At 62.9% G+C, this 9,644-nt stretch overlaps 1 protein-coding gene across 1 annotated transcript; it reads right to left on the reverse strand.

The window, feature by feature from the left end:
- Positions 1-834: 834 nt before the first annotated feature.
- Positions 835-8,963, reverse strand: SAPCD2 (suppressor APC domain containing 2). Its single transcript, XM_058524569.1, has 6 exons — positions 8,303-8,963; positions 5,262-5,374; positions 4,508-4,654; positions 4,044-4,151; positions 3,799-3,918; positions 835-3,725 (listed from the first exon to the last, which is right to left on the reverse strand). The coding sequence occupies exons 1-6, from the start codon at positions 8,868-8,870 to the stop codon at positions 3,597-3,599; spliced, it is 1,185 nt and encodes a 394-aa protein (XP_058380552.1). The 5' UTR covers positions 8,871-8,963; the 3' UTR covers positions 835-3,596.
- Positions 8,964-9,644: the final 681 nt, after the last annotated feature.

Raw genomic sequence — 9,644 nt, forward strand, 5'->3', positions numbered from 1 at the left:
GTCTTGGTCATCAGAGTCATCATTCACTGTCTCTGGGCTCTGATGTTGTGGTGGTTCCTCTGTAGGTAATTGGTTTTCCATCTCTGAATTCCTTTATGATCTCATAAGAGAAAATGTGCATTTCTCTTTATTCATCCAGGCTGGGATTTGTTGGGATTCCTGGATCTGAGAATTGATGTGTTTAGACAATTATGGAAAAATTCAGCCCAGTTTATCTTCATATATTGCTCTCTTCCTATCCTTTTTCAGGAAATCCAACCAAATGCTGATTGACCTGCTCCCTCTATCCTTCAAGATTCTTCACAGCTCATTCATGGTCCCCATCTCTCTCTCTCTCCAGGCTGTGTTTTGGATAATTTCCTAAGCCCTGTCTTTCAATTCACTAAATCTCTTTTCAGCTGTGCTGAAAATTTTCATTTGACGTTTAGTCCATTTGAGTTTTTAATTTCAATTATTACATTTTTTGTATTTCTAGAAGTTCTACTTGATTCTTTTTCTTACTTTATTGGTGACTTTTATAGAATAAAATATTATACTTTCTTATAGAATAAGAAACTATAAAGACTATTCCTTTCATATTTTCAAGGGTCTTTTATTCCTTTAGACATATAAAATGTAGTTATTTTATATTCTCTATCTGATAATTCCACTATCTGGAATGTCTACAGAATCCATCTGTTGTTTCTGCTGGCTCTCGTGGTGGATTCTTTCTTGGTGGTATGAAAATTTCTTAATGTGGAGATATTAATTTTCCTTGGAACTTGATCAATGCTGAATCCTTGAGGCCTGGTAAAGCTGCATTCCTGTAGATTCTCCACCTGGGCACCCCCCCGCCCCCCACCTGGGACATTTGGCACTCTCGAGACATTTTGGTTATCACAACTGAGTGTGTATGTGCTGCTGGTATCTAGCCGATAGAGGGCAGGGATGCTGCTAAACATCCCGCAGTACGTGGGACAGCCCCAGAGACTTACTCTGCCCCAGGCGTCACTTGTGCGAGGCTGAGAGCCTGCTTGAGGACATGCATTTGCTTCTGCCACTCACACAGGCCCTGCCAACCTGGGCCACTTAAAATTCTCCCCTGAGGTCTCCAGGGCCACATAGGTAGCCTGATTTCAGGCTGCAAATGAAGATGACATATTTTTTCACCCTGCACGGAACACCAGGGCCGAGAGGCCCCTCTCCTGAGTCACCTTCTGTGGCCAGCTCATTTCACATGTACCCTGCAGCTGAAGGGCCAGTGGCATGCGGGAGCTCTCCTGACGAAAGCCCCCCTGGGGCAGACACTATGTTCTGTCTCCTGTCTCCCAGGTTCCGTGCAGACGTCAGAGGGGATGTGGGAGCCCCCAGGAGTGGCAGACACCCTTGGGGGAATGCGGGCCACCATGCCTGCTTCTCCCGGAGACTGCCACCTTCCCTGTTTTGGTCTCTGCAGATTCCTTCACTGTCTGTATGCCTGGAGGGCTGACTAGGATGAAGCCAGGTGAGGCAGGAAGGGCAGGAACAGCATGTGCAGAGCCCAGAGGTGGCAGGGGCTCTGCTCGGCTGCAGCCCCAGCTACATAAGGGACTTGGGTGGGAGCTATGGGGGCCACACTGTTTGGGGCCTGGGTTTGCCCTGAGTGACGGGGTCATGGAAGGATTTGGAGCAGGGGAGGGTGCAGTTTTCAGTTCTGGAAATGTCAGGGGCTCTGTTTAGAGAATCTGTGAGCGGAGGGACTCCTAGTGAGGGTGGGCTCAGGGCCTGGGCTGGTGTGGGGGACTGGTCATGGGATGGAAGGGGAGGGGCAGATCCAAGAACCACGAAAGAGGCAGCTTTGGGGAAATCCCCAAAAGAGGACCCACCCTGATGATTGGGAGGGTCTGTCCTGGCTGGCACTGGTCTAACCACTGTACCGCAAGTCCACTGGGATGCTGAAGGCTGTGTCTTGCCCTTCAGGGCCTGCTCCTTTTTCTGTTTCCTCTTCCAGGGAGCCTGTCCAGGAGGTCTAGGCCAGGGGGCTTGCTTAGGCCCCCAGGAGAACTCACCCCCATCCTCTGAGGGCAGCCTGCACACTGGGCTGATTTGGGCCTGACTGGGGATGCTGGCCACCCCCCACCCCAGGCCCTGAGCGCTGTGGGGGGACAGCTGGTCCAGGTTGCTGCTGGCAGGTTACCACAGAGCTGGGGCCAGAAAGAAACAGCTGTCCTGCACCCAGGACCCCTCCCTGTGGCCAGGGTGCCTTCCAGGGCTGCAGGAGGCTGTGCCCAACCTCTTCAGGTGTGTGGGGTCCCTGTGCTCCATACACACCCACACTCCACATCTGGGGCCCCCCACCACCAACCCACCAGTGATGTCACTATGCCCTTGGCTTGGGGGTCCCTGTGGGATGGCAGCACGGAGCACCGGGCCCCTCCTAAGGTGGAGGTGCTGTTAGCAGGCCCGGCTGAGCCGGGGTCCCCCCCAGCCTCTTCCTGAGTTCTGTGGTTCCCCTTTTCTGTAGCTGAGCAGAAGTGTTCTCTCCCAGCCCAGACCTGGGGCCAAGCTGGGGGTGGGGGGTGAGCCCTGGTGGGGGTGCTTGGCCTACAAGGCACCTTAGGGTATGTCTGGGAGGCCTAGGCTGACACCCCTTCCTGGACACAAGGACCTCCCTAGGGGAGGGGGACACAGGAGCCACCCTGTGACCACAGCCTGCCCTGGTCAGGTGGTCTGGCAGGCCTACGGCCCTGAGCCTGGTCCACAGGTTGCACTGTGGGTCTCAGTCTGGGTGGAGTCTTGGCCAGGAGGGATGACGGCTAACCCAAGTTGGTTTAGGGTGTGGGGTCTGTAGGCAGGGGACAAGCAGGCCATCCTTCCAGCCCCACTCCAGGAACCTTCAGCCTTGGCCCAGGCATGAACCCAGACCACCGTCCCGGGGGGGCTCCCCCGGAACTCCACACAGGCAGACACCCCCCTCCCCTTAGAGGCCACTTCCCACCCCCTCCATCTACCCTGGCTGACGGACAGCCCCCTAGTCTTGGTGCCCTGGGTTGGGGGAAGATGCCTTTGGGCCCCCAGGTGTCCCAGGGTCCCCTCCTTCCGGCCTCCATCTGAGACAGGTGGTGGGGGGTCCGGGGCAGGGCCTGTGGCAGCATGTGCAGCATCCTCTGCTGGCCACTGTCGGGAGTGCAGCGTAGTGTGACCAGTACCTTTTACTGGAGACCCCAGGTGGGAGGGGAGACAGGCGGCTGTAAACATGAGGCCGGGCTGCCACAAGCCCAGCTTGTCCAGGGCTGCCTGAGATCTGATAAACACAAGGAGGGGTCCCCCACTATGCACCAACAGTGGCAATAGCAGCTTCAGGCTGTGCCAGCAGGACGGAGCCCCACTCCATATCAGCCCAGGAGGCCAGAACCAAGTCAGTGTCTGGGGCCACAGGACATCCTGGGGGGCAGCCCACCTGCTGGCTCCACCTGGGGTTGGTGGCGTCTGGAGCAGCCCAGACTGGAAGGGAGGGGGGGTGCCGTGTCCAGGCCAGCCGGGTGGTCTTCAGCCTGAGAGGTGGGGTTAAGGGGGTGCCCGCCCCAGGCTGAGCGCCAGGCCAGGCTGAGGGGGCCCACATCCACGCCCATGTCCTGCTAGATGAAGGTGGAGTCCAGAGGCCCAGCATCCTGCTGGCTGAGGGCACGGGCCTCAAACAGCTGCTTGATGAGGGCGGATTTCTCCTGCTCCAGCTGCGTGATGCGTTCACTCTTGTCGGTCACCTCCTGGCCAGGCAGGAGGACAGTCAGGGCCTGCGGGGCCTCCAGCCCTCACCCCACAGCCCTCCCTGCACCTCACCTGGGTGAGGAGCCGGTTCTGCTCTTTCAGCATGAGGATGGTCTGCTGCTGCCAGCCTGGCGCCGGAGGCGAGGCGGGGGCCAGGACCGGGCATGGGGGCCCTGAGGATGAGGGCAGAGCCTACGGGAGGGCACGGTCAGGCAGGTCTGGCATTCCCCAGCACAGCCTCTAGGACAAGGGTGAGGGGTGGCCCCGAGCTGGGTCTGGGCCCTGCATGGATGCCGGGTGGTCCAGGAGGCACTCACCCTGCCAGCACAGGCCGCAGCCAGCAGCTCCCCCAGGCACCGGGCCACCTCCTGTACCTTGGGCAGCAGCTGTCCCAGTGGGCGGGGGCTCCCCTCAGCCCCAAAGTCCTGGGAGGAAGGCAGGGGGGCGTCAGAGAGCAGGGCCAGTTCAGGTCAACCACTGTGCCTTGATGGGTCCCCCAGGTGGCACTCCCCACAAGTGACCCCTGAAGTTACTGCTCAGAGCTGAGGGGGAGCCCAGGGGTGTTTCCAGTGGGGGACATCTGCCCCAGGGCCCCTCAGGTCCCAGGGGGACATCACAATGGGGGGTGTCCCAGCACCCCAGGTGGAAGGACAGGCACTGTGCCCTGGAATGGGGCAGGCCTACACCCAGGGTGCCTGGGGTTAGCTGGGCGGTCACTGTGTGTGCCGGGGGAAGGGTCCCTCTGCCTGGGGACAGCCTGGCCCCAGGCAGTGTCACTCACAGTGCTGGCCCTGCTTTGGCCCAGGCGGCGCTGGCGCTCCTGCACGCGCCGAAGCTGCTGCTGGTACCAGTCCCGGCCGTGCGCCATCATTTCTAGACCCTGCAGCAGCACCTCCTTCTCCTGCTCCAGCTCCTTCACCTGCTTCAGCTGCCACACGCAGGGACACACACGTGCCAACAAGCCCACATGTAGCACATGTCTGCGTGCCCACGTATGTGCGCGAGGAGGCACAGTCGTGCACTCAAGACGCCTGCACACCCAGACCAGCCCGTCCAGGCACAGATCCGCCAGCAAGTGCGCACACACCGGTGCATGTGTGAGCCCTCGCATGCCTCTGCGTTGGGAGCACAGCCCCATTCCCCCTCCCAGGAGAGTCCTGGCCTCCCTCAGCCCCTCCACAGGCTTCTGCAGGGGAACAGATGGCTGTCCCCAGCTCAGCGCCCCTCTCTTCACGACGAGCGGCGAGCACGCGGCTGGGGCAGGGCAGTGCTGGGGAAGGGCCCAGCCCTCTGCCCTGGCACACCCAGGCCACCTTCTCCCTAGAGGACTTCTTGACCTGACCCTGGGCCATCCCTCACATGGATTCAAGCCTGGATGCAGAAGCATGTGACTAACGTTCCCGCCACAGGCCCCCCAGAACCAAAGCCCCGCTGCCCCCTCCCAGGCAGAGGGGTGGTCCAGGAGACAAAGTGTGGGGGCTGAGTCCACTCCCAGGCAAGATGGAGAGTCCCCAGAGCCCCCGGGCCCCACTTACCAGGTCACAGTCCACACCACTGGTGATGGTGTGCCTCCGACGCTCCCCTCGGGCATGGGGGCCCCGCTGGGCACCCCCCACGCCTAGCTCCCGAGCCCTGCCGGCCACTGCACCTTCAGCAGAAGAGGCAAGGGCCAGGCTCACCTCCAGGCCTGCCTAGTCAATCCCGCACAAGGCCTGGCATCCAGGTCTGTCCCAGACGCCCCCACCAACCCTGGTGACACAAGCCTGCGTGGTCATCAGCAACTCAGGGCCTCTGCCGCCCCCACAGCTCAATCCAGCCTGGGGGGCGTGGGCACTGGCCTAGCGCGGCCCACTCCACCCGCACCAGCTCCCCTCGCACCTGCCTTGGGGAGGGCTGTGTGGCCGCTGAGGCTGCATGTTTGCACACACACCACACACACACCCCAGTGTGAGCTCCCTGGGAGCAGGGGCTTCATCCGGCCCGTCTCGGCGCCCCCAGTGCCCAGAATACTTTGAGCACACCTCGGGGCTCAAAGGCTGCCAGGTACAGAGCGAGCGAGTGGGGCCACTGGTCCTCTCCACTCCTCTCCCTGCCTGCACAGGCCCCTTAAGGGTGACCGGGGTTCATGGAAGTGAAATGTGGGGCATGGGTGGTGAGACCTAAGTTTCCCCATGAAGGTGCTCACTGTATAAAGTTAGTCCCATGCACACACACAGTGCACTCATCAGGTAACTTGGGAGTTCCCACAGCGCATGTGTCCACCTGCAGCATTTGCACTTCCCTGTGAGGACCTCCCGGAGGGCCAGTGGCTTCCTTGGGGGATAGGCGAGTATGTGCAGAGTTGCCCAGGAGGGGAGGAGTAGGGTGCAGGTGTGGAGGAGGGCTCTGTCCCTGGCTCCCTAGCCCTGTTCCCCACGCCAGGCTCATCCTCGCAGGCCATGCCCCTGGCGCCCGGCAACGGGAGTGGGCGGTCATGTAAGGAGGTGCAGGTGTGCCCGGCAGGGACACGCCCAGAGGGTTGGCACCAGGTGGCTATGTGGGCCGCCAGCCAGACCTGGCAGGCAGGCTCCAAGTAGGCCCAGAGTTCATGTTCCAACCTGCTGTGCAGCCGCAGAGAAGGTACAGGCAGAGGGAAGCTGAGGGCACCCAAAAGACCTGGGCCTGGTCTGCAATATCAAGTCTGCAAGGCAGCTCCTGGGTCCCCGTTGACAGCACCTGGATGTCCAGCTGGATGACGGAGCTAGCAGCTTGTACCTACCGGGCCCGGCCGGCCTGGGGTGCACACTGAGCCCCAACAGGGGACAAGGAAGGAGGGCCTGGATCTGGGGGGGCTCTCTGCATGCATGGCTTTCTCTTCCTGGGGAACAGGGGGGTCTTGGAACTCTAGATTTGGCACCCCAAGAGCATGCCACGCCCCTTGTCTGGGCCTCTGCCTGTAAAATGTGACAGTAAGGGGCTGGCCCAGTGGCGTAGTGGTTAAGTGCGCCTGCTCCACTGCGGCGGCCCCAGATTCGGATTCTGGGCGCACCAACACACCGCTCGTCAAGCCATGCTGTGGCAGCATCCCATATAAAGTGGAGGAAGATGGGCACAGATGTTAGCCCAGGGCCAGTCTTCCTCAGCAAAAAGAGGAGGATTGGCAGATGTTAGCTCAGGGCCGATCTTCCTCACAAAAAAAAAAAAAAAAGGTGACAGTGAGAGCTCTGGCCTGAGGCCTAAAGAGGAATCGGTGCGAATGCTGCCCCATGGTGGGCCCTGGCCACGTGCCCGGCCCTCAGAGGGGTGCAGTATCTGACCCAGTGCCACACAGGGAGCCGGGGCAGAGCAGGGCTGGACCACAGGCCTGAGGCCTCCAACCCCAATCCCACAGCTGATTTCCAACTGTGTGCAGCCACATGGATGGCACTGGCCCAGCACTTGGGGCCAGCCACATCCAGAAGCTCCCCTCACACACCATGAGGACAGGGAGGTTGGGCAGTGAGGACCAGGGGAGCCTGGATGGGGGTACCCCCAGCCTAGGGTGGGCTGCTGCATCAGTTCACCAGGGAAGCTGGGGGCCACTGCAGCTCCAAGCAGCAGTCATGGGGCTGGGGAACATGGCCGAGGCTGGATTGGGGGGGTCCAGTGAGGCTGGCAGAGTGGTGGGCAGCACAAAAGGGGCTGGCAGCTGCCACGGGTGGAAGGCCTGCACCTGGCAGGGCACGTGTGCAGGCTGAATGAGCTGAGGGGCCTGGCCCCCGCCCCCAGCCATAATGCAGGTCCTGTTTCCAGGGCAGGCACTGGGGGGACAAACAGGGGACCATTCAGCCATCTCCTGTCCCTGCCAAGTGGACCAGAAACCAGAAGAGGAGCCTGACGGCCGTCCCCAGGGGCTGTAGTCTGTGTCCCTCTGAGGCATCAGCAGCAGCACAGCCTTTCAGGCCTTGAAGACCCGGCTGGAGCCCCACCCACCACTTTGCTCTTCCTAGCACCTGGGCCAGGTCCTCCTGGACCACCCCCAGCAGCTCCTGCCTGCCTTGGCCCCAGTGGGGGGGGGCAGTGGGCCCACACCCTCTTGGCTGAGCTGTCAGACTCAGGACCCAAGAAAGCAGCGAGGGCTCCAGCCAGTCTGGGGTACCCTCCCTGGTCTGCACTAGGGGAAACCGCCTGCACCTAAGCAGTAACCAGAGATGAGACTGAGGGCGCAGGTGTCCTCAGATGTGGGGCAGGTGTTGGAGGTGGAGAGCCTCCTTGCACCGGCAGAGGTCCCCAGTGCCAAGCTCAGGTTTGGTACAGGGTGGGTTCCTGGTGGGGCTTCCGGAGTCACTCACCGGCCCCTTCGCCCTCGTGGCCTCGAGCTGTGTCGGGGAAGGGGCTGGCTTGTCTCCTGGCCCCTGAGTACACCGGGACGGGCTCGAGGCCTCTTTCCTCCAGGTTGTGAAGCGCGTTCCAGGCTCACGAGCCCACGCAGAGCTGGCCCCCGTCCCCCTCCCCCCGACCCCCGTGGGAGATGCATGGGCAGCACCTCTCGCGCTCCGGCCTCAGGCGCAGGCGGGGGACAGCTACGAGGCGGGGCTGGGGGCCGCCCCGCACTCACCAGCGTCCGCGCTCGGGCTCCGCTCCAGCGCCGCGCCCTGGGGCCGCTCGGGCTCCGCGGGGCCGGGCGCCGCCTCGGCCGGGCCGCACAGCGTCTCTAGGCTCCGGGCCGAGCCGCCGGGGCCGGCGCCCAGGGGCAGGGGCTTCCTCTCCAGGACCGTCCGCGGCTCCTCGGCCGGCGCGAACACCAGGCGCTGCGGCGGCGGCTGGCCCCCGGGACGCGCCGGGCAGCCTCCCCGGGCCGGGGTGCGCGCCGGGCCCCGCGGGCCACTGTCGGCGCTCAGCAGCGAGGTGCGCAGGCCGGCCACGAAGCGCTCGAAGGTGAGGTAGCCGCTGGCCGGGGCCACCTGCCGCAGGCCCTGGAGCACGCCGCGGGGCAGCTCGCGCGCGTCGGCGCCCTGCCAGCGGGACTCGATCTCGCGCAGGTGCACGTAGCCGCGCCGCCGGTCGTCCAGGATGTCGAAGAGGGTGCGCAGGCTCTGCAGGAAGGCGCGCGGCAGCCCCTCGGTGCCCGGCGCGGGTGCGGCGGGCGGCCCACGCCCCGTCTCGGCCATCGCGGCTCCGGCCATGGGCACCTGCCGGCCGGGCTCTGTCCTGGGCGCGCCCCGGGCTGGGTCCCCGCGTGCGCCCGGGCTCTGTTCCCGCGCGGCCGGACGGCGGGTCCCGGCCGGCGCGCGCAACCGGTCGCTACAATAGCTGCTACGTTTTGAATGGGCCTCCTCTTGGCGTCAGCCCTTATTAGCATTCGCGGCGGCCATTGGCCGAGGCTGGCCCATCTCCTCCCCGATTGGCTGAGAGGTAGCCAGCCAGGTTTGATTTTCCGGCGGAGGAACCAGGGCCCCGCTCACTCCCGCCGCAGTGGGGGGACGTCCCCCACCTCTGCCTCGCTCCGGGCCTCGCGGATCCCCCTCTGCTCCCCGCCCCACCACACCAGCCCTCTTGCCGCAGCTCAGCCCTCTCTCGGGTTGGCCGCCCGGCCCACCTCTCCGAGGGGCAGGGCCTGGCGCCCTGCTGAAAACCTGTCCCCAGGCGGCCTCTTGGGATAAGGATGGGGAGCACAGCCCCTCCAGGAATCCACCTTCCACCTCTAGCTCCCCTGGGCACTCTTTGCTGAGGGTCCCCTGGCACAGGCACCGCTGACTCCGGGGCCCCTTTCTCTTGCGCCAGGCGGGTCCCAAGAGGATGGTGGGTTTCTTCCCCTCACAGAGGCCTCTCTGTCCCCACTGCTGCTAGCTCCTCCCCTCGCCCCTTGGGACAGCCGAGGCTTTCCTGCCGGCTGCAGGACAAAGCCACTTTTTCCTGTGTCCCCAGATCCCCATCTGGTGACCAGCTCTCCTCTACTC

Source organism: Diceros bicornis, chromosome 28 (genome assembly GCF_020826845.1).
Source record: "Diceros bicornis minor isolate mBicDic1 chromosome 28, mDicBic1.mat.cur, whole genome shotgun sequence".
Classification (NCBI taxonomy): Eukaryota; Metazoa; Chordata; class Mammalia; order Perissodactyla; family Rhinocerotidae; genus Diceros; species Diceros bicornis.

Coding starts and splice junctions, on each gene's coding strand:
- SAPCD2 (XM_058524569.1), bottom strand. CDS start 8,870: ATGGCCGGAGCCGCGATGGCCGAGACGGGGCGTGGGCCGCCCGCCGCA. Junction 5,375..8,302: donor GAGCCCGAGCGCGGACGCTG/GTGAGTGCGGGG, acceptor CTTCTGCTGAAG/GTGCAGTGGCCGGCAGGGCT. Junction 3,726..3,798: donor AGAACCGGCTCCTCACCCAG/GTGAGGTGCAGG, acceptor CTGCCTGGCCAG/GAGGTGACCGACAAGAGTGA.